Genomic DNA, 24,939 nt, shown 5'->3' on the forward strand with positions numbered 1-24,939 from the left:
CACCATGACACGTGATGTTGGTCCTGTGTGTCTACACACTGTATATCATAGCAGTAGGCACTCTCCAGCCCTCCAGCGAACTCTGATGTGCCCACTATTTGTATAAGGCTACATTCACATGACCGTATGTAATCCGTTCCGTTTTGCGGATCCGCAAATAACGGATCTGCATGTCCGCAAAAAACGGAAGAGTGGCTTCCGTATGTCATCCACAAAAAACAGTCTGCAAAAAACGGATGAGTATTAAAAAAAGTATAAAAAAAAACCCTGAGGGCAGAGCCTTCATTAAAATATTTAAATAAAAAAAACGGAAACTGATCCGCAAAAATCAGATGACATAGGGAAACCATTCCGTATGTCATCCAATATTTGCGGATCTATTAACTTCTATGGGGGAGCGGACCAATTTCTATGGACAAAAATAGCACATGCTTCATATTTTTGCGGTGGATAAAATCGGAAACACGGTGGCGGACAACATACTGAATGTTGTCCGCTAATTTAATTCACCCATAGGAATGAATAGGGCCGATTTTATTCCGCAAAATACGGAACGGATGCGGATTGGACACGGAAACAAATAATACGGTCGTGTGAATGGACCCTAAGGCAGACTCTGCTTTCATCACTAAACACTATTATTTGCCATTAATGGCCACATCAGAGTTCACAGGGAGACTAGGGAGTGCCTACTGCCATCATACATTGTGCACAGACACAAGGACCAAAATCAGGTGTCATTGTGTGGGGCATCATTAGCTACCATGACCATTCCTGTCTGGTATTTATGGAGGAAACCCTTTGGTATGTCCAGGACCACAGGAGGATATCCAACATCGGTATGACCGTTATCATGCCAGAGTGGCAGCCTGGATCACAGCAAGGGGAGATGTCACCCAGTATTAATGTGACCCTGCCTACTGCAGTACCCAAAATTGGCTGTATGATCATTGACCAAGCACCACTATAGCAGGTTATACTTTGTCTCAGCTCATTCTCATTATGTTTTCCAGGTGTTCCATTTTCAGTTTCAACCTTTGTGCACCAGAAAACCGGTGTAATACATTTGTAAATGTGCCTAATGTATGCAGAGCTATTTGTGGAGAATTTCAGTGCCACCGTGAATGTAAATATAGGAAAAATGTAAATATAGATTGCTTAACAAATGAAAAAAAATGGCTGGTTAATGGTGTTATATGTACACAAATAGGTGACTTTGACAAGGCAGAGGAGATGCCTAGAGATTCTACCATTTTCCTGGCAATCTTATTCCACACTGAGGCAGGAAACATGGACACTCAGTAGTTTAATGGCCAGCAGGGTTTGTAAATGATTGCCAGATCCTCAAGTGGAGAAAATATGTATCACCCCAGTTAAACCTAAATGTCTGGCTGCAGGATACAGGGATGGCATACTGACTAATAAAGATGCAAGGACATTAATTTCCCAAGTGTTTGTTGTTAATTACAAATTATCCCAGCAGTGAAACTGAGACACAATTTTCACACTTTTAGATGAACAGGAGAGCAGCGGAGCCATAATTTACACAGTAGAGCTGAAGAGGTATGGAGGGCCCCTAGGAATTACAATTTCAGGAACTGAAGAACCTTTCGATCCAATTATCATTTCAAGCCTTACTCAAGGTGGACTAGCAGAAAGGTAATCTATCTATCTATCTCATATCTATCTTTATTTCAGTTTTTCTAACCGCATGTCTATCTATCTATCTCTCCACCCATCTGAGTCTATATAACATGCCTTGTGAAAGTATTCCCCTCCTTTGTGTTTTTCTTCTGAGTAGAATAATTTTTGGGGGTGGGGGGGGGGTGTACCATTTGATATACACAACATTTGTACCACTTTCAAGATGCAACATAATTATTGTTTGTGTCACAGTAAAACTAAGACAAAAAACAGAGAAGACATTTACCGGTATCAAATATGCTATGCCAGTTTTGTGGCGTAAAATGTTGCAAGTGATGCCCGCGTGCGACATTTGGTGCCAGCTTTTGTCACACCTTCACACCAGACAATCCCCTGATGTATTTGTACAGACATAGGCGTACACCACATTGCATTTGTGTCAAATATATTATGATAATAATAATACTGTTCGCCAGTTCATAAATTTGGCACAAATTCACAAAGCACAGACTTAAAACTGATACCATACCACCGCAAATGATAAATTGACCATTCTTCCAGGGCAAAACTGCTCCAACTTTTTCAAGTTACATGGGTTGAACTTGTGTTGATTCACAATAGAAAAAAACACAGAAATATAGTGGCAAATCTGGGGGAGCTGCTCAACCCCTAACACTGTAGCGTGTTTTTCATTGGGGGAGCAGCCCCACCGCATGTGGACCGCAGCAAACGACTATCCCCAGCAAAAAATATTTTGCATACGGTGGAGGATGTCGGCGCGGTCCACATGCACCACAAAGGCATCCTACACAAAACAGAGCATTGTGCGGATGAAAATATAATCATAAATCACAGAAAAAATGCACCACACGGATATGCCACTGACTATACTGGCTAGTCATAAATGCAGATATTAAAAGCTGAGACTTTTGCCAATATATTCCTGTCAGGAAGATATCGGAGCCCCAAGCACCACGTCACGGTTCTCAGCATGGCAAGGGGTCCTACCACTACGCTACCTATGGTGTGAACAAGGTCTGAGGGTGATGTAATCCAGCTCACAGCCAAGCTTCCACACAACCGCCTAGCAGGACAACTAGTGCAATGTGAACAAAGCCAGACTGTAAGCCACACCCATATCAGACTATGTAATGGAGGCTACCAGGTGCGGTTGTGTGGAAGCCTGGCTGTGAGCTGGATTACATCACCCTCAGACCTTGTTCACACCATAGGTAGCGTAGTGGTAGGACCCCTTGCCATGCTGAGAACCGTGACGTGGTGCTTGGGGCTCCGATATCTTCCTGACAGGAATATATTGCCAAAAGTCTCAGCTTTTAATATCTGCATTTATGACTAGCCAGTATAGTCAGTGGCATATCCGTGTGGTGCATTTTTTCTGTGATTTTTGATTCACAATAGCCTTCAAGGCATGCCACAGATTCTCAATTGGCTTGAGGTCTGGGCTTTGACTAGGCCATTCCATGACATTTCACTGTTTCACCTTAAACAACTGGTGTAACTTCATCAGTATGTTTAAGGCTACTTTCACACTAGCGTTCGATCGGATCCGTTCTGAACGGATCCGATCATAATAATGCAGACGGAGGCTCCGTTCAGAACGGATCCGTCTGCATTATATTAGCAAAAAAAAGCTAAGTGTGAAATTAACCTGAGCGGATCCGTCCAGACTTTTACATTGAAAGTCAATGGGGGACGGATCTGCTTGAAGATTGAGCCATATTGTGGCATCTTCAAACGGATCCGTCCCCATTGACTTACATTGTAAGTCTGGACGGATCCGCACGCCTCCGCACGGCCAGGCGGACACCCGAACGCTGCAAGCAGCGTTCAGGTGTCCGCCTGCTGAGCGGAGCGGAGGCTGAACGCCGCCAGACTGATGCAGTCTGAGCGGATCCGCATCCATTCAGACTGCATCAGGGCTGGACGGAAGCGTTCGGGTCCGCTCGTGAGCCCCTTCAAACGGAGCTCACGAGCGGACAGCCGAACGCTAGTGTGAAACTAGCCTTAGGTGAACCTCCATCCCAGGTTTTCTTTAACAGTTGCCTTATATTTACTTACATTTACCTTATATTTACTGTCATCCATTGTACCTTCAATCATGATCAGTTTTTCAGTCCAAGGAAAAGCTTTCCAACAACATGATACTGCCACCAACGTGCTTCACGGTGAGAATGGTTTTCTTGGGGTGTTGGAAAGTGTTTGTTTTGTGACGCAGACATTTTCCATGATGGACAAAAAGTTCAATTTTAGTCTCATTCAACCAGAGAACTGTCTTCCACATGTTTGGGTAGTTTGCTTCATGCTTTTTGGCAAAGACCAAACATGTTTTATTATGGGTTTTTTAAGCAATGGCTTTTTTTTTTTCTAACTACTGTATACGTTCATAAGTATACATCTTATACTGGTCCTATGGACAGATACTTTCATGTCCACTGTGGATCTTTGAAGCTCCATCAATGTTACAGTTGGTGCCTTTGTTGAATCTCTGATTTAATGCTTTCTTTGCCCGGTCTGTAAGTTTTGTTTGGCAGCCTTCTCTTCTAAGGCTTGCAGTTGTGCCATATTTTTTCCATTTTGTTATAATGGATTTAAAGTGTAACTGTCATCTTTTATTATTTTTTTGTAATGTGTAGGGGCAGTGATACTGACCATTTTTGTAATATACTTTGATTACTGAAATCGTACATTTGTATTAGAAACATAGCTCTAAAGTGGCCCATTTTGGGCCTTAGCAACGCTCCTCTGTCTTCTGTTTACACAACTGTGGAGACTTGCTCAGCATTGACTGTGTAATGTAAACAGAGGACAGAAGAGCGTTTCTAGGGCTCAAAATGGGCCACTTTAGAGCTATTTTTATAATAGAAATGTAAGATTTCAGTAATCAAAGTATATTATCAAAATGGTCAGTATCACTGCCCCTATGCATTACAAGAATAAAAGAAAGAATAACGTTACACTTTAATGGTGCTCCATAGGATGATCAACGTTTGGGATATTTTTCTTTTTTTTTTTTTTAACCAAACCCTGATTTATCCTTCTCCACAACTTTGATATGTTTGGGAGCGCCTTGGTCTTCATGTTGCTTGGTTAGTAGTGTTGCAAACTCCGGGGCCTTTTATAACAGGTGCATTTTACACTCACATCATTTGACAGGTCATGTAACACTTTGCACACAGGGGGACCTTTTTCCTTTAATTAGGTGACTTCAGAAGTTAATTGGTTTGACCAGACCTTATTGAGGGGTTTCATAGCAAAGGAGGTGAATACGTATGCACTCGCACCTTTCTTCATTGTTATTCATTCTTAAACAAGGTATTTTTTTCATTCCACTGTAACAACTTGATTCTTTGCTTGGGTCCATTAGATAAAATATATAACTGATTGGGAAAAACTGCAATGCACTCTTTATGTATCGGTCTGTCTGTGTCTGGTCAGGATGTAATATATTTTCTAATGTGACCCCATCAGCTATTACATTGGGTAAATTCTCATTACCACTGTGCTATGTTATGACTGATAGCTAGTGCTGAATGTGTAGAGGTTGGGGATAAGGTTAATATGAAGGACTGTTTACATCCCTGATATTTATAGATCTCATAAAATTGGCTGATGCAAGTCTTCCGATGCTTTATATGGCTGTGACCCACGTCTTTTATCCATTGCTTCGATGGAGCTCTTTGTCGCAAGGCTCATAAAGTGCACATATTGTTATGTGTTCATCTGCTGCTAATAATTTAGGAGATCATGATTATAATATAACAGGAGGGGCTGGAAATAATGGAATACACTTTAATATGTGAACAGCGGTTTAAGATGATGAATTGTACAGTGGGATGATGAGTCATTCTCCGCTCCAATGTTAATAACTTGGAGATTTCCAATCGAGAACTAAAAGTCTGAGTTGGAAATGTTCTTGAAAATTTAAATTTTTTATTTTTATTTAAAGTAACTATTTTTGTTTTTCTACGTAATTTTTTATTTTCTGTCTCTCTTGGTAGAACGGGTGCAATCCACATCGGGGATCGAATTCTAGCCATAAATAGTAACAGTCTGAAAGGAAAACCTTTGAGTGAAGCTATTCATTTACTGCAAATGGCAGGAGAGACTGTCACATTAAAAATCAAGAAGCAAACGGATGGTAAGCAAGAAGATCATCGGAGAATGACTGATGGAACACAGAGAGATTCTTTGAAATGACATGACTGTGAAACACCATACAGGCTCCATGCACATTGCTCTGCTGTGCGCATTAGGCCTTAAGGGGTCCCCTTCTAGATACTGGAACCCTTTTTCTAGGACCCAGCCTTCTACCATTAAGGGGTTCTCTGGGAATAATTGAAAATGTCTGCCAGCAGCCTGTCCTAGAATATGAGTAGGAATAGTTGCCTGCACTTGCAGAGCTGCCTAGTGGGGTAAGGGGATGGGGCCTCTACATTGCACTACAATATGTAATGATGTGATCCTGCCTACGATACACTATCATGGCTGAGCAGCCTTCACCAACATGTAGTACAGGGATGGCCAACCTGTGGCTCTCCAGCTGTTGTAAAACTACAAGTCCCACCATGCTTTGCTGTAGGCTGATAGCTGTAGGCAGTGTGGGCATGCTGGGAGTTGTAGTTTTGCAAGAGGTGGAGAGCCTCAGGTTGGCCATCCCTGACGTAGTATATGTAAGTTCCAGAGTGTAGTGTGGCTCCATCCCCTCATCTTGGCAGCTCTGCAAGTGGAGGCAGCCAGTCCTCCTCACATTCTAGGACAGGTTGCTGGCAGCCATTTTAAATAATTTCCAGAGAACCCCTTTAAACCAAGATTCTATTCTTGTTGGTGTCATCTGTTTACGTAGTGCAGTCAAATAATACATGCAATGACAAGTTGAAATGCTTTCAACTCTATATGAAGGACAACTTGTCTTTTCCTTTCAGCCACTAGTCCTAAAGCATTTACATCATCTGGTAGAATAAGTGAGCTGTGTGACGGTGAAGATACTCCATGTACTCAGAAGTCCAGTAACCTTTCCGATATTTATTCCACCACTGTGCCAAGTGTAGACAGCGCAGTTGAGTCCTGGGATGGCTCTGCTGTGGACACTGCTTATGGAAGTCAAGGTAAAAATTCTGTGTTACATGGGTAATCTGCAGAGATACTGGATTAGTATAGTGCCTCTACTGTAGCCTAGTAAGCACATTTTATTGTTACCAGATTCTGTAGATTCGAAGCCACTAGGATTATAATGAATTTATAAGCAAATGTAAAGGTCACCTTACATATTAGATTCCCTTTAGTGAAGCTGCCGACTATCTCATTTGTATATCTCCCGACGTTCCCCTGACAGACAATAGCAGAGGGAAATAAGGATCCTGATCCCTTTCTTCTGGAAGAAAATACGCTGGCACAAGGTGTCAGGCAGCAGCTTTCTTCTCTCTTGCTATTGACCTGAGCATACAAGTGCATGGGGGAGTCAGGGGTGTTTAGCCAACAGCAACTGAAGGAGTATGAGCACCTTTCCTCTTGAGCAATGGGTATCTATTCTAGACAGTACACTACTGTATTTTATTTCATTTTTCTTACTGGAAAAGTACATTCATTTATGAAGATAACCTGCTTTTCCCTATGTGTGATTAGTACAGTACATCGGAAAAGTGAGTACACCCCTCACATTTTTGTAAATATTTTATTATATCTTAGCATGGGACAACACTGATGCAATGTAAAGTAGTACGTGAACAGCTTGTATAACCGTGTACATTTGGTGTGCGCTCAAAATAACTCAACACACAGCCATTAATGTCTAAACCGCTGGCAAAAAAAAGTGAGTACACCACTAAGTGAAAATGGCCAAATTGTGCCCAATTAGCCATTTTCCTTCTTCGGTGTCATGTGACTCATTAGTGTTACAAGGTCTCAGGTGTCTTAAATTTAGTGTTATTGCTCTCACACACTCACATACTGGTCACTGGAAGTTCAACATGGCACCTCTCGGCAAAGAACTCTCTGAGGATGTGAAAAAGAATTGTTGCTCTACATAAAGATGGCCTAGGCTATAAGAAGATTGCCAACACCCTGAAACTGAGCTGCAGCACGGTGGCCAAGACCAATGAAGTTGAGTGCATGTTCTCAGCATTATATCCAGAGGCTGTCTTTTCAAAATAGACGTATGAGTGCTGCCAGCGTTGCTGCAGAGGTTAAAGGGGTGGGGGGGAACAGCCGGTCAGTGCTCAGACCATACGTCACACACTGCATCAAATTGGTCTGCATGGATGTCTTCCCAGTAGGAAGCCGCTTCTAAAGATGATGAACAAGAAACCCCACAAACAGTTTGCTGAAGACAAGCCGACTAAGGACATGTATTACTGGAACCATGTCCTGTGGTCTGATGAGACCAAAATAAACGTATTTGGTTCAGATGGTGTCAAGCCTGTGTGGCGGAACCAGGTGAGGAGTACAAAGACAAGTGTGTCTTGCCTACAGTCAGGCATGGTGGTGGGAGTGTCATGGTTTGGGGCTGCATGAGTGCGGTCAGGAGCTACAGTTCATTGAGTAAACAATAAATGCCAACATGTACTGTGACATACTGAAGCACAGCATGATCTCCCCCCTTCGGAAACTGGGCCGCAGGGCAGTATTCCAACATAACGGTCCCAAACACACTTCCAAGACGACCACTGCCTTGCTAAACAAACTGAGGGTAAAGGTCCTAGACTGGCCAAGCATGTGTCCAGACCTAAACCCTATTGAGCATCTGTGGGGCATCCTCAAACGGAAGGTGGAGGAGCGCAAGGTCTCTAACATCCACCAGCTCCGTGATGTCGTCATGGAGGAGTGGAAGAGAAGACTTTACATTGTATTAAAGTGTCATATCTTCAATGTTATCCCATGAAAAGATATAATAAAATATATACAAAAATATGAGGGGAGTACTCACTTTTGTGAGATACTTGTATATACTGGTATTATATCACACATGATCTATGCTCTTTGAGGGAATAAAAGATGTTCTCGTATATATATATATCTATAGGTGAAGTGTTTTCTATTCTACACTGACATTACGGTAATTCCAAGTCACCATAAGTAGAATATAGTCCTATTAAAGGCTTGGCGGCACAATGTCTACCCTGGAGTTCTGTGCATAAGCTAATAGGAGTGACACTATAATCACATAATATGCTGGTAATAACCAAAAACACTTAGGGTCCATTTACACATCTGCAAGTGTTTTGCGGTCTGCAAATTGCGTATCCGCAAAACACTGACACCGGGCATGTGCGTTCCTTAAAAAATGCCTTTTCGTGTCTGTGGACAAGAATAGGACATGTTCTATTTTTTTGTGGAACGGAAGTACGGATGCGGACAGCACACTGTGTGCTGTCCGCATCTTTTCCGGCCCCATTGAAAATGAATGGGTCCGGATGCATTTTGCGGACGTGTGAATTGACCCTTATTATAAATGCTAGTCACCAGTTTTAAGGTTTTTATGACTTTTCAGGACCTAGTTTCCAAGCCTCCGGATTCAGTTTCAATACATTTGAATGGAGGAACCCAAAACAGAAGGGCAGTCTGTCTCCTTTGAATAGGCCAACCAATAATCACTTTCAGGACACAGGACTTAGTGATGATGAATGGGAAAGGCCAACTACCAGTGGGTAAGTTCTGCTCATTACTTTATGATTGCCGCTGATGTGAGCGATGTTCAGAAGTCTGCATTGCCAGAGGTGTGCTGATATCTCCTGGTGCCAGCACATTTTATGCCTTTGCGTTCTTTTAATTACTGCTGACATTTAGCGCACTCACGGGTTTTCCTTTTTTTTTATTTAATGCTCTGACAGTTCATTTTAGATCAGATGAAAAATGCTAGGCTAAAATACTCTGTTTGACAGGGTTGGCAGAAGTAAACCAGATTCCTATGGAGAAGCCTTTGAGTACTTTAGTGCTTGGTACATTTTTACATATGCTGCTGCCAGTATATAAAGGTCTCCTTCAGAGCCATCACAGGTTATAGGCTACATTCACCCGAAACAAACATCTGGTAAAAACGGCAAAGCGGTCCGTTTTTAACAGACATTTTTGCCACTGATGCCTTTCTGAGAAGTGGATGTAATAAACTGTCCCCTTTAATTGTCTGGGAGCTGTCTATCTGTGAAAATGGACAAAATATGTTTTTATTTCTGTTATTCATCGTCCGTCAAAAAAACGGCCACCCCATAGAGTACCATCGTTCTTAAAAAAAAAAAAAAAAACATCCATCACATGTCCATTTTAAGCCATCACATGTCCATTTTTCACTATTGTGTGAATGTAACCATAAAGTTAGCACCCTAGAACGGTGCAGACATATCTGTTTATACCACCCTGGTATGGTGCTTGTTATTTACACTGTAGCATGTGGCACTGGTATTTTATTACTGACCAGTACTTACTGATGCTCCTCTAATCCTATGCTGCACTACACTGACAGTATGGCCCCTTGCAGACGAGCGAGTATCACGCTGCGAGTCCGCAGCGCAGCTCCCAGCACTGACGGGGTCACATAGCATTATATTGATTTATGATGTTATGTAACACTTACAGTTCTGGAATGTATTGGATAATACTGGCAGCATTATGTCAGTGCCATCTAAGTCTACTTTCACACTGGCATTTTGGCTTTCCGTTTGTGAGATCCGTTCAGGGCTCTCACAAGCGGTCCAAAACGGATCAGTTTGCATTCTAATGCATTCTGAATGGAAAAGCATCCGCTCAGAACGCATCAGTTTAGTCTCCATTCCGCTCTGGAGGCGGACACCAAAACGCTGCTTGCAGAGTTTTGGTGCCCGTCTGATGAAACTGAGCCAAACGGATCCGTCCTGGCACACAATGTAAGTCAATGGGGACAGATCTGTTATCACTGACACAATATGGCACAATAGAAAACGGATCCGTCCTCCATGGACTTTCAGTGGTGTTCAAGACGAATCTGTATTGGCCATGTTAAAGATAATACAAACGGATCCGTTCAGAACGGATGCAGACAGCTGTATTATCTGAACGGATCCGTCCATGACGGATCCGCACAAAACGAGAGTGTGAAAGTAGCCTAATACATTCCAAAACTGTAAGGGTTACATAGCATCATAAATCAATATAATTATAGGTGAGCTAATTTCATAATTTGAAATTCGTTCACACTTCGTTTGTTGGTAAAAGGTGAACTGCGTTATGGATTCCGTTACCACGGACCATAACGCAATTCCATGATGGAATGCCTTTAGAGGCATTCCGTTATTCATTCTGTCATAATAGAAGTCTATGGGCTGCAAAACGGATCCGTCCGTTTCCGTTATGCAGGAGAATTTGTTATTTACAGAAGCTGTGTAGGCAGTACTAATAAGGCGTGTAGTCTGCTGATGTAGTTTTAGATTAATGGTGTTCCTAGATTACCCTACATGTATATACTGGAATGCACAGGCTAGTTAAACAAGCAGCATTGCTTATAAGACTACATTGGGGAATCTGGATTAAAACTAGGTATACAGAAGCTTTGTGTGTGAGCTACTCACTGAGTAAAGAACATCATCACTTACCTGCTAACATACATGATACATTTAAATGTGTGTTCTGATTTCTACATTTGTTCGCAAAGTTTGAATGCATTATCGCCCTGGAGTAAACTGGTGTAAATGATAGTGACTATGCTGGGGGTCAATGGCCTGCCAACAGTTCTTCCATTTTTCAGAAAGTGGCGAACATACACTTGCGTCTAACTTTAGGTGCAATGTTGTTCAAAAGTTGTGAGACCATCTTTTTATGCCAGTTTTTGGCATAGAGGGACATAATACATGTCTTTCAATGTCTTTTAGAGGGAAAACACATCATGACAATTGTAGCTCTTTACATGGTAACCCTGCCCAGAACAAGCCCTAGCAGCATTAAAACAAAGGTGCTATACAGAGCTGGAAAGATAATGAAAGTGAGAAATCATTAAACTTCTCAGCTATGGTGACATCTGGTGGGCATTCAAACAGTTTATAGGTATCTTTCTGTACAAATTTGGAAAATGCCTTTAAATAGCACCATATCTTGAGGAGGTGATGGATTCCTAAGACAAATATACTATGAAGGTAGAAAGTACACAGGTGGACCATTAAACTGGTGAGATATGATAGCCACAGCTGGCATAACTGCCAAGCCTGGTAAAGATGGGTAATCCAGCTTGTTGTCTTTTCTATAAGGACATCAATATGAGACCTTGTTGTTGCTCTCTGCTTATGTGTCTCATGCGTTTGTGTGTAACTCTCTGGATTCATTTTTCCATCACATTATACACTGCTCATTTCCATGGTTACAGACCATCCTACAAATTATTAGCACTGATCGTGCTTGCACACTATAGCATCTCTGGTGGCTGGGAGCGGACATGGGCTACTGCTTTTTCCTATATTGTGCAAGCATGACCACCACTGCTGGATTGCAGGGTGGTCTGTAACCATGGAAACGAGCAGTGTATAATGTGATGAAAAAATGAATCCAGCCAGCAAAGGAAGCAATATGGACAATCACTATACATTAGTAAGTGGCTTGTATTAACCTTCTCTACATGAAAATTCCACTTACTGAAGTGAGACAACCCCTTTAATCATTTTGTCTCAACCTTTTGAGTTCCCTTGACAGCAGATTGAGACATTCTTTCATGGCAATCACAATAACTTTAGAGGGACGCCTATATAATTCTGTAATACTAGGCACAGCTCAATAGAATAGGGTTTTAAAATGGGCATGGACATGGATTAGTGGTGACCTAAAGAGACAGCAGTAGTGAGGCCTAAAAACTGTGAAAACATTTCTGAAAGTGCTACTGGTCAAAATGTAACATGTTCTTGTATTTCAATCTGCATATTCTATACATGCTTTATCTTGGTTCTAGATTTATTGGTGGTCCAGAGGATCCAGAAGCAGATCAAGAGGAGAACTTCTGGTCTCAAGCACTGGAAGACCTTGAAACGTGTGGCCAGTCAGGAATTCTGAGAGAACTAGAGGTAATACGTGAAACCTAATAAATAAAATCCAGACAATTGTTGTGTTATGTAGATAACATCCTCTTATTATTTTCACAGGAGAAAGCTGGCAATCACAAATGTTCTAGGAACATGATTCTTTTGGTATACACTTCCTGCGTGTTGCTTACTGTGTGTTGATCTAGCCTCTTGCTTGTCATGGCTAGGGTGCAGCGTGTGCAAGTAAAATACAGCATGTAGATACACAGCTTGTTACTGCATACCCTCATTTTCTAATCACAATTGACTTGTATACATACTGTAGGTAGTCAATGGGTTATTTATCACACTCTCTGGATATAGGGCAAACATGTGAAATGCTATATTACTATTTCATACTTTGTCACCTATACAGTCTAGTCTGGAGTGCCAATCCGGCAGCTGTTTCTCCCGGCTCCCTAAATGCTTGGCAGAGTGTGCAGGTTTTTTCAATAGGGAGAAGGAAGTAAGCCACTACCAGATTTTGGCAGTTATCTCTTGAAAATAAAAGGATCAGGCTTGTTGAAATCCAGGTGTCCGATCCTTCTTTCACCCAACAACTGTCATTCAAGATTCAGGAAGCCCCTATAGACATGAATGGTTGGCTGGGCCCACCAAACTTGGCAGATTTGCCCACCTTAACTGACACTACAGTTAGACACTCCTCAGCTTGATAAGGCCGATAACGGGACAGTACATTCAGCTGCACAACAAATCAGGATTACAGTCGCCGTCCATTTAATACTAGCAGTAAAACAATAGTCCCATATGTGTGTGATTTTATTTTTCCACACTCGATTGAACACTAGGGCAAATGGTGATTACCATAACAGAATCCTGTACTAGCTGCCTATAAACATGACGCCACAACTCGGGGAGTGTATATTTTCCACCATGCCTCAACAGTATGTGCCTGTTTCCAAGAGACTGCTGTGTGTGCTGGCTGATAGCATGCAGGAAAGTTCTGTCCTCTGCTCCTGCCTCCAGACTGATTTTGGGATCCTCTTACTTCTACTGCATTTGTTTTCATGGGGACATGTATAAAGTGGAACTATGTGCAAATGACACGAGTTAGCACCCCCAAATACACAATGTGAAATTATCCACAACTTATTTATGCCGCTGTTTAAAGGACAAAATGGGTTAAACAAATATAAAATATGCCCCGCTTACTGGATCTCCGCTTTCTAGTCTTGTCTCAACATACAGGAAACGGCAGGAGATATCTGCTCAGCCATTTGGGCATCAGCTCGACTCAGCGGGCATCCCCTGACTATTCTAATGTCCTGTTAGCGGGGGGGCTCGGTAAGCAGTAAAGGGGGTTCTCCGGTAATTAATAAAATAAAATTACTGAAAATGCCAATAGCAGGGAGCGACGGGATGAGCAGGTGACGCTAGGGAGGCTCGTAGGAGAATGCAGCGGTGGCCGTGCAGGCATCAGAAGTGACGCAGGTGCCAGGGAGCAGGCATTTTGGAGGGTTGGATAACCCCCTTTAACAGTCTGATGTAAGGAGACATTTCAGATGGAGGTGGAGGGCTGGCGTGCCCACATGCCCCCTTTCTCAAGCTGTCCTATTAACACACACAAACCTGTCCTAAATTACAGCTCGGGATGTTAGTTTCAAGCAGAGATCTCAAGAGCTGTCTCAGCTCTCCTCATGGCTCTTGCTGTCATGAATTACGATCCTACACTCAGCGGGTAACATCATCAGCTCTGTGTGTAGGAACAAAGTGAAAGTGCAGAGAGGACGGATAAGACTGCTGTGGTAATGTAGCAGTGTGTGCATGCTGCTGATCAGCCACAACCCCACCAGTCCCTCTTCTCTGTACTTTCACTTCATTCTTTCCTACACGCAGAGAGCTGAAGATGTTATCAGCTGTGTGTAGGATAGTAATTCATGACAGCTAGAGCCAAGAGGAGAGCAGAGACAGCGCTTAAGCTCCCTGCTTTAAGCTACTTTCACACTCGCGTTTTGGGCGGATCCATCATGGATCTGCAAAAACAGATCTGTTACAATAATAGAACCGCATGCATCAGTCATGAACGGATCCGTTTGTATTATCTGTAACATAGCCAAGACGGATCAGTCATGAACTCCACTGAAAGTCAATGGGAGACGGATCCGTTTTCTATTGTGCCAGATTGTGTCCGAGAAACCATTTGGTTCCGTTTCGTCAAGTGGACAGTAAAACGCTGCAGGCAGAGTTGAATGGAGACTGAACTGATGCATTCTGGGCGGATTCTTTTCCATTCAGAATGCATTAGGGCAAAACTAATCCGTTTTGGACCGCTTGTGAGAGCCCATGACGGATCTCACAAACGGTTGCTATTTGGGAATGTCTTTATTATAATTATAAAATAATATTTAGGTATCGGCGAACCTCTTTAACCCATTCTGTCCTTTTATCTAAAACGTTTTATCACACCACACAACCCCTTTAAACTTGTACAGTCAACATGTATTTAATATAAAGTAATGCAGAATTTCTCACCTTACTCATGGTCACTCTTCAGATACTTAATCTTGCTGCTAACAGATTATAGATATTGGACCTTGGGTGAAGAGATTTATGCACATCACCATTTATACATGTCCCAGGAGTTGTGTGAAGGACATCTGTCCACCTAAGGCCTCATGCACACGACCGTTCAGTTTTTTTTGCGGTCTGCAAATTGCAGATCCACAAAACATGGAAGCCGCCCATGTGCCTTCCGCAATTTGCAGAACAGACGGCCCATTGTAGAAAATGATGATTACACTTACCGGTAATCGGATTTTCCTGACCCCACGACAGCACCACTGAATTAGACGGGTGCTGTCGTGGGGGAGGGGAAAAATGATGATTACACTTACCGGTAATCGGATTTTCCTGACCCCACGACAGCACCCGTCTAATTCAGTGGTGCTGTTGTGGGGGAGGGGAAAATGCCTATTCTTGTCTGCAAAACGGACAAGAAAAGGACATGTTATTTGTTTTTGTTGCGGATCTTTTGTGGCCCCATTGAAGTGAATGGGTCCGCACCCGAGCCGCAAAAACTGCGGCTCGGATGCGGACCAGAACAACGGTCGTGTGCATGAGGCCCAAAGCTGTTGGTACAATAAATAAGTGATCTTCATGAAATGCATGCACTGTTTATATTGCATTCATCTGAAAGATGAGTTAGCTTTAGAGTAATTGGGAAGCTGTGGTTTTCAGTGATATGTACCGTATATGTGACAATACTTCTAATAATGAAGAAATTTAAGAAAACATACCTATTCCTAGTAGCAACCATGTACGTAGAACTTACCCTGTCCAACCCTCCATTATCATATACTGAAGAGATACTGTACACAGAGCCCAGACTGAGACCTTGATTTTTATTCCATCCATATTGCCTAATGTACTGTTCTAGGAGTAGTAAATTCACAACCCTATACTAGAATCTGTCAGCCAATCTAAATCAACACGTCTCAGCTTCAGGGTGGAGCAGGACAGAGCTATGACTGGAGAGCATAATACGAGCAGTTACCCAGAGCTGTTTTTTCTGTTTATGCTAAAGGCAACCATCATGTCCGGCAGCACACTGAGTCTGAATCATGAAAACTCTCAGCCTCGGGGGCAGCTGGGCAGGCAAGCAAGTTTCCAAGAAAAGAGCTCTGTCAGACCACATTACAGCCAGAATAGCCGCAGCAACACATTACCGTCTGATGTCGGGAGAAAATCTGTGTCCATGAGAAAAATGAAACAAGAGATTAAAGAGATGATGTCACCGACTCCTGTGGAGTTACACAAGGTGAGGAGCATGTGAATATCCAAAACATGAGAAATTCTTTATTCTTTCTCAGATTAGAATTATAGTTTAGAACCTACTGACATTAGGCAAAAATTTACCAACCAAAATGTGTCAGAATCCTGGCTCAAAACTAAAATATATGCAGTGTGCCCGATTTATTTTGTGTTTTAGATACTTTTTGCACTTCACTAGACCGCTTTGAAAGCGTCTAGAAAAGAGGGGAACTCAAGGGGATTCATCCATATAGATATGCCATTGTCAGGTACAGCAATGAAGGGACAACTGTGCCCAGCCAGCATCACAGCACCTTTGTTTTGCTTGGTAGAGGACCAATAATAAGGAAAAACAGTGGCATTTCTCTGGGGTCAATGGCAAGCTTTACATATACTTGGGTTGATTTTGTATTGGCAAAAACGTATTATTAATTTTACCCTTTTTTTTTTAGATCTCTTTATTCAAGGACTCTGATAGAGATGACTTTGGATTTAGTGTAGCAGATGGGTTGCTCGAAAAAGGAGTTTATGTGAAGAACATCCGGCCTAATGGACCTGGAGATATAGGGGGGCTTAAGCCATTTGACCGCCTCCTGCAGGTACTTGTCCTTTCTGAACATTAAATTTATGTGGGCCTGTGCACTTCAGAACATAATATAAGTCATGACAACTTAAAAGGAGTATTCCGGAATAGGGGATAACTATTAGATTGGCGGGGTTACAACTGCTGGGAACCCCACCGCAGGTCAAGACTATAAAGTGCTGCTCCATTCATCTCTATGAGAGTGCTGGCAATAGCCAAATACAGTGCTTGGTGAGATGGAAGATGTTGTGAAATGCCTGACCTGTCGATCCATTTATTTCAGGGGTACAGAACCCACGTTTTTGTAATCAGGGAGTTCCCAGTGATCGGGCCCCCTTTCAATACAGTTATCCTGTGGATAGAGGAGAACCTCCTCTAACCAGAATAACCCTTTAACACATCATCAAAAGCTTGAAAGTTTGTATTTGCATATTAAAGCTTTCCCGTGAAAGATGACAGGACAGGGGCAAGCAAGCATTCATCACAGAGGAGCTAGCTGTGCTATTACTTCAGAATGAAAAGGAATGCAGATATTCTGCACGGACTCCCCTCAATCACTTCAGTGGGGCTGTGCTACACCTAGGCCATGTAACTAATGAATGTGACATAACATGGCCTAGGCTAAACTGACAGAAGGCCGCTGCTTTACTGCGAGCGCTGGTGCCTTCTGAAACCCCTTCCAAGGTACCGCTGATTCCTACATCTCACTCCATGAATTATGTTTTCGCCACTCCCTATAATGTTCCAGATCCAGTACATTACATGGCTAGGAGAAGCTGGAACCAGGGACAGGGCACAAAGCATAATGGGCTTGGTAGGAAAGGCGTGCAGGCAACAGCTGGGGTGTGAACAAATGGACCTGAGCAATGAGATCAGTAACGGAGGGAGGACGCTGAAGAAAGGTATTTGGCACTGATTACAATGGAATTAGGGTAGGATTTTCTTAAAAATGTGGGTGCCAGAACACACACTAAAGGTGTTTTACCACAAGATAAAGGAGTGTCTGACCGCTGGGACCCTCAGTGATCACACAAATGGAGGATCCCAGAGTCCCCTATGAGAACGAAACTCTTACCTCACTTCGATGAGGCTGCCAGAGAAAGTGTGTGCGCACCACTGTTAAATTGCGGACTGTGGGATCTTTGTTTTTACGATCGCGTGGGGGTCTCAGTGGTCAGACACTCATCCCTTTTCTTGTGGATATGAAAAAAGTGTTATAGAGAAAACCCTCTTCCTCTCAAAAGACCAGAATAAATGGTTGTTCTCTACTGCCAAAGCAGCTGCTTGCGTCAGCCAGTCCAGAAATGAGGTATATAAAAGTATCAGATGTATTTATAAAGGTATAGCACTTTTCATTACCTGATGTGGTCAATAATTGTATAGCAAGTATAGTGATGTGCAGCACGGTGGCTCTATGTTTAGCACTTGGTGCATTCAGCGCTGGGGTCCTAGGTTCAAATCAGACCAAGGACAACATGTACATGGAGTTTGTATGTTCTTCCCATGTTTGTGTGGGTTTCCTCCGGGTACTCCGGTTTTCTCCCACACTCCAAAGACATACTGATAGGGACCTTAGATTGTGAGCCCCATTGGGGACAGTTGGATGCTAATGTATAAGTGCATAAAAACACTAAAAATAAATAATGTGAATATTCTTTTTCTTTTATCTCAGGTAAATCACATCCGCACCAGAGACTTTGACTGCTGTTTGGTTGTCCCCTTAATAGCGGAATCTGGTAACAAACTAGATTTGGTAATTAGCAGAAATCCCATTGCTTCTCAGAAGGAGACTTCGGATGGCACAAGCCTCCCTGCAGAAGAATGGACTGATCACACTGATCCCTTTCCTCAACAAACAAGTGGACGTCTAGCAGCTATGGATATAAGAGACTCAACAAGTACATTATAGCAAAAAGCATTCAAGTCCAATGACTTGGTAGCAAAAAAACACAAACTGGTGCTAAATCCCTGTCATATGACTGATCTGTGACGTTTAAGACACAGATGTCACTCTGGGGCTTTACTGTTAAGCACAGGTGATGTGAAACACTAGGTCAATGAAAAAGTTACTCGAGAATAACAAATATTTGTACACATACTACTATGTTGAGACTCCTCTAAATATTAGTGCCATTCCAAGCTTAACCTTGAACAGATATGGGGCTTTTGTGATGTGCAATGTCCATGGACTAGAGGAGACTCATCATCATTTTAAGAAGACCCTCGCAATGAATGAGCTTGTGGATATAACTTAGAGCTGCTAAGACTTTAAGCAGGACTTTTTTAAATCAAGATTTAGACAATTTCTCCCTCCATTTGCCCTGACAGTGGTATGTCTGATTCTTTCCGCAGAGCTCTGGTACACGTGCTCCCTTGTACGGTGTGTGGTTTCAACCCTCTACCCGATTCTTGCAGTAAGGTCTCCATTAGTTTGTATCTGTTTTTGGGCTGCGAGTTAAATGAAAATTAAAAATTCTAACATAGCGTCGGTTGAAGACTTTTTATAATATCTTAGCGCCTGAAGTCATTTGTTTTACATTTTCAGTCCTTGGTCTTTTCAAATGGTGTCCAAGGCATCTACAGTGAAGGCATGTAGCCCAAGCTCTGGTGTTTGTATAGTATAAATAAGGTTTAACATCGAGCCGCTTCCTCCACCATTCTCACTGTTGTTTTAGAAGTGTACCCGTGGTAAAGAGCTGTGCCAGTTGTCTATCCCTGGAAGCAATAACGCGGTTCCTATTTTGATTGGATACTCACCAGCAGCTTGGTTTGCGATACTTAGCAATGGCATCTGCTGAGCAGGAGAGGATCCAGAAAGCCTCCATATTGTGTGTTTGAATCTTCACACTACAGTCTTTTTGGTATGGTTAAATGGATATCTTTCTCTAACCTGTGCAAACTTATGGGTTTTAAACACTGCCAGTCAAAATCTGAAGTGAACTAATAAAGAGAAAAGAAAATCATTTATCACAAGTCAATTAAATATGTATTTTTATTTGTAACAAACAAGTATTAAACTGTAAAGTATTTTTGTACAAATTTAATACTTTAATAGCATGAAATTTATTGTCTTATGTATGGTTTTGGGAACTCAACCTGTTGAAACTTTGTATGAAACAATCATACTGTAAAAACCTGAATAAACAATGATATAAAAGCAAATCCATGCTACGTTACTGCCAAGTGCAAACATGATCCATAAGGAGAAGTTCTCTGCTCATTACCTTCTCATCTGAATAGCTGCACACTTAGAGCACCTTTTAAGAGTTCTGACATTACAATATTAATACCTGGCACTGTAGGGATGTTTACTATATGTCATATTGCTAATTTGTTTAATGATTCACTGCTCCGTAGCTGAGCTGTGCCCCCCGTTCGGCCGTCCTGTATGCTAATCAATAGCATCAGTACAGGGAGGAGGAGACGGCCGCGTTTCTCAGGGGGCGCCTCCTTCTCGCTGGCTAAGCTGTCCTAGCAGAGCAGACCACATCACAGCCAGGAAGATGGTGAGCCGTTTTTATTTCTCCCTGGCTGTGACACTCTCCGCTGGGATTGGACAGCTCACAGCCAGGGAGAAAGAGACGCCCCTTGAGAAACTCAGCCGTCTTCTCCTCCCTGTACTGATGGCAAAACAGAAATAGGGGCACAGTGCCCCCAACGGAGCAGCGTATCAGTAAAAAAAAAAAAAAGGGGATATGGCATCTAGTAAACATGACCAACAGTGCCAGATATTAATATTGTAATGTCAGAACCCATGAAAGGTCCTCTCTAAAGGTTCTTCATAGGCCAACCCCACAGGATAAGTGATAACAGTATGACCACTGGGATCCCTACGAAAAAGGTAATCACCAATTTCCCTGTGTGAATTGAGCAATAGTGCACATGTGTGGCCATCTCTACCATTCAGTTCTATTGGAGTACAACAATCAGCTAGCCATCTCCAGCTGCCCAAAATAGTGACCCACACCAACAGTACCACAACATTCAAAGATATTACTTGGAAACTCCATCATCATGATTGGTGGGGGTTGTAGAATAGGACCTCCAGGGATCATAGATTCATCACTTGACCTGTGGATAGGTTGTGGGTCAGTAACATTAAAAGGGGTTTTCCGGGATTTACATATTGATGGCCTATCCTCAAGATAGGATAGGTCATCAATATCAAATCGGCAGGGGTCTGAGCCCCAGGAAGTGAATGGGGCTGCTGTTAGGCACAACCGCTATCAAATTAATTACCTTGTGCTTGATAAGCTGCAAGGAGGCCACAGCACTCACCGGAGCTTCCTCAAACAGATGATCAGCGGAGATGCCAAGGTCAGATCCCTGCCAATCTCATATAAGGAGGATAGGTCATCAACATGTAACTCCTGGAGAACCACTTTAACATTTTCAATGGTTAAAAGGTATCTCACATGGGCAGAACTGGCAAATACTGTATGAGTTTACATGTGTGCTGCTGTCAGTCTAAAACAGTCAACTTGGGCAGAAATCACAAAATTAGCAATTTCAAGTTCTAGGCTGCAAAGCATGATGCCAGTGAGTTTGAAAGTCCCATTTGCCAGAAGATATGCATGTCCTCTGCTACAAAAAGTGTACATAAGCAACGGCACACATGAAATGGATGCACTCTACGCCATTGCACTAAAGCATTTTGCTCTGATGTAGTAAAATTCTAGACATTACATAAGAATATTTCCAGTCTATGCTTGCATATCTGGCAGTTATTAAGGCTACAAAAGTATAAAATCAATCGCTTCATCAACAAATTCCTTCATTGCATCTAGCACCAGGTCAATGGTGATAAATCAACCCCAATCAGTTGAAAGTATCAAAACTGGTGTAAAGGAAAAGAGGCTTAGTTGGCCAGCGCAACCAATCAGATTCCATTTTTCATTTTACAGAGCTACTCTGGAAAACGAAAGGAGAAATCTGATTGGTTCCTGTGGGCAACTAAGCCACTTTTCCTTTACACCAGTTTGAGAAATGTCCCCCACCATCTGCATTGTAAACATGGTATATCAAACGATGCTTGTGCCAGCAGAATTTAAGGGACTCTGTCACCAGTTTTCTGCTGCCCTCACTTTTAAATCCTAACGGCTCCAGCACATGCCAATGAGTCCAGATATTCATGAGCTCACATCCGTCCCCGCCCACCTTCCTCTGGTTGACAGTTTTTCCATATGAATCAGCAGCAGGTAGGCGGGGACAGCCATGAGCTCAGGAATATCAGGACTCATTGGCATGTCCTGGAGCTGTTTAATAGAAGATTTTTAGCAAAACAGCTTCATCAATTTAATAAAGTGACCCAACACTGGGGAACATGGAGAACTGTCACTAGAAAACATTGCCCTTACTTAGGACACCATAAAACTGGAGACAGATTCCATTTAAGACCAGATTTCTTATTTTCTATAAAAAAAATAAGAAATAAGTTAAAACAAACATCAAGAATAGTTGCATAAACAGAAGTGAATAGAGGAAACTCTACTATAGCCCTGACAGGATGGGAAATCCCACATACAGTTTTTCAAGCCAAACACCGGAGTGGATTTAATAGAAATGGGAATATAAAGGAACGACTTGGCCTAAAAAAAAAAAAATATGCATGTGTGCAGATAATGCCTGCTGTCGCTGCTCTACTCAGTGCTAGTTACTGGTCGGGGTGCTTCCATGTTTTTCAGATTTAGGGGCTGAACAGCTTCTTGTGACAGGGACTCTGGAGACTCAGGAGCTGTAGTCTTTGACTATCGGGAGATTCTTGTGTCGTATCCTGTAGATGAAAAAACATTTTGTCATTTAACATATGAATTTCATTTCATATATTGGGAAATCATAGCCATTTTATAGTGTAAATTTGAGCAGATACTGCTAAAAACTGATGCGTCAAGCACTTACTACCTTTCTCCCCCCAACACACCCCAAACATTGTCATTTCTCAGAAAGTGTGCCCTACAATTCTGGCACATGTTTTATTCTACAAACTTGTCAAGGTGAACTTGAGGAGCAAATGTCTCTCTAGTAATCCATGCTTCAGGTTTACTCCCATGATGCAATCAATACCTATGCATTCAGAGCAATAAAAACATGAGCACATTACCGTGTTTTTGTTCTCCACTTTAGTCTTTTTAGGAGTTTCAAAATCATCCACAGGAACTCCTGTCCTCTTCTGTGAAGGGGACACCTCCAGAACACAGCCTTGCAAGTTGTCAGTTGGTGTAGACACTATGTTGTGCTGACATTCTTGCCCGTCACCAATACCTGTGGTAGATGAACCTGCTGCTGGGGTTGTAGGCGCAGGTGGGCGAGAAAAGCGAGGTGGCGATTTAAGCTGTGTGTAGGATACTGAATGTGAAGTCCATGTGACATTAGGTCCCTGCTCTTTTGCTGCCTGACTGCTCTGTGGATCTGCAGAAGGAATGGCTGTCGGCTGTGCAAAGGTTGAGCTTTGAGGCAGGTTATCTTTCAGACGCTGCGTTAATCGGGTCTTTCTATCACGGGCCTTATTGGCGATTGCCCTGTCGAGCTGGTCTTGCCTGGCAATTATATAAACACGCTTGCAGCCTCTTGTTACTGCAGTATATACGTGTTTCCAATTCTGCCTGCCAGCGGTGCCAAGAACATATACAACAGTATCCTCTTCTGAACCCTGCATCCAAGAATACAAGGAAAAAGGAATTAAAACATACCAATAATTATAGGCTGAACACAACAGCTGCTATCCAGTGGAGTATACTTCTAAAAGATACCCAACCCTAGGACCACTTTCATACAGTTAGGATTTTTCACCATAATTAGAAGCCAAACCCAGAAGTGGGTCCACAATATGTTAGATGTACAAATCTTTTATTATACTTTTTTCCTGTAGGTTTTGGCTTAAAAATACTGAACACATGAAAATTGCCTATGGCAAAGTTAACATCGTAAAATCAGGAGAAAAAACTGTGCCAGTTTGGTAACCAGATCATCGTCTAAAGACTGAAGTCTTTTTGGTGCTGGAAAAACTCCCAAATACACACCAGATACTTGTCCCTTCTATGCATTTTACCCCTTTTCCAATGTCATCTATGGAAACCTAATCTTCTTAACGGTTTATCATGTAGGGCTGCAACGATTACTCGATTAAATCGAGTAACTGGACCCACCCAAAAATTTTTTGCATCAAGGATTCGTTTGTGTCATGTGGCCACGGAGCTCGAGTGAAGCGCTTGCTATTACTCGCGCTCCGTGGTGCCCTGCCGGCCCGCACCGCACTGTATCCTGACACATCGTCAGGACATAGTGCACTATGACCTGACGCTGTGTGACATCAGAACGACGAGTGCAGTGTGTGAAGAAGAAGAAGAGGCTCAAGAGCTCTGGAGTGTTGGCGGCGCCCCTACAGGAGAGGTAAGTACTGTCCCTGGGGACTAATGGCACAGAGGACTGCTGGCAATGGGGGGGGCGGGGGGGGGGTGATGGCACAGAGGACTGCTGGCAATGGGGGGGCGGGGGGGTGATGGCACAGAGGACTGCTGGCCATGGGGGGGGGGGGGTGATGGCACAGAGGACTGCTGGCCATAGGGAGCTGGGGTGATGGCACAGAGGACTGCTGGCCATAGGGAGCTGGGGTGATGGCACAGAGGACTGCTGGCCATAGGGAGCTGGGGTGATGGCACAGAGGACTGCTGGCCATAGGGAGCTGGGGTGATGGCACAGAGGACTGCTGGCCATAGGGAGCTGGGGTGATGGCACAGAGGACTGCTGGCCATAGGGAGCTGGGGTGATGGCACAGAGGACTGCTGGCCATAGGGAGCTGGGGTGATGGCACAGAGGACTGCTGGCCATAGGGAGCTGGGGTGATGGCACAGAGGACTGCTGGCCATAGGGAGCTGGGGTGATGGCACAGAGGACTGCTGGCCATAGGGAGCT

The 24,939-nt window shown here is 42.9% G+C and overlaps 2 protein-coding genes across 14 annotated transcripts in view; one reads left to right on the forward strand and one right to left on the reverse strand.

Moving 5' to 3' along the window:
• GRIP1 (glutamate receptor interacting protein 1) overlaps positions 1-21,934 on the forward strand; it is a 522,445-nt gene extending 500,511 nt beyond the window's left edge. For 4 of the 12 annotated variants that reach the window (XM_044280469.1, XM_044280466.1, XM_044280475.1 and 1 more), the window contains 9 exons: positions 1,515-1,659; positions 5,664-5,803; positions 6,588-6,770; positions 9,152-9,308; positions 12,566-12,677; positions 12,756-12,800; positions 16,219-16,452; positions 16,898-17,044; positions 18,701-21,933. In XM_044280469.1, coding sequence (XP_044136404.1) covers positions 1,515-1,659; positions 5,664-5,803; positions 6,588-6,770; positions 9,152-9,308; positions 12,566-12,677; positions 12,756-12,800; positions 16,219-16,452; positions 16,898-17,044; positions 18,701-18,937 — 1,400 coding nt within the window. In that variant the 3' untranslated portion in view covers positions 18,938-21,933. Of the gene's footprint in view, positions 1-1,514; positions 1,660-5,663; positions 5,804-6,587; positions 6,771-9,151; positions 9,309-12,565; positions 12,678-12,755; positions 12,801-16,218; positions 16,453-16,897; positions 17,045-18,700 lie in introns of all 12 variants that reach the window. The other 8 variants (XM_044280476.1, XM_044280471.1, XM_044280467.1 and 5 more) reach the window with 5 other exon arrangements.
• Positions 21,935-22,130: 196 nt separating this feature from the next.
• Positions 22,131-24,939, reverse strand: part of HELB (DNA helicase B) — a 47,444-nt gene continuing 44,635 nt past the window's right edge. For both annotated transcript variants that reach the window (XM_044280477.1, XM_044280478.1), the window contains 2 exons: positions 23,129-23,677; positions 22,131-22,801 (listed from right to left, as the gene is read on the reverse strand). In XM_044280477.1, coding sequence (XP_044136412.1) covers positions 22,715-22,801; positions 23,129-23,677 — 636 coding nt within the window. In that variant the 3' untranslated portion in view covers positions 22,131-22,714. The remainder of the gene's footprint in view (positions 22,802-23,128; positions 23,678-24,939) is intronic.

The sequence above is a fragment of the Bufo gargarizans genome, chromosome 2 (genome assembly GCF_014858855.1).
Source record: "Bufo gargarizans isolate SCDJY-AF-19 chromosome 2, ASM1485885v1, whole genome shotgun sequence".
Classification (NCBI taxonomy): Eukaryota; Metazoa; Chordata; class Amphibia; order Anura; family Bufonidae; genus Bufo; species Bufo gargarizans.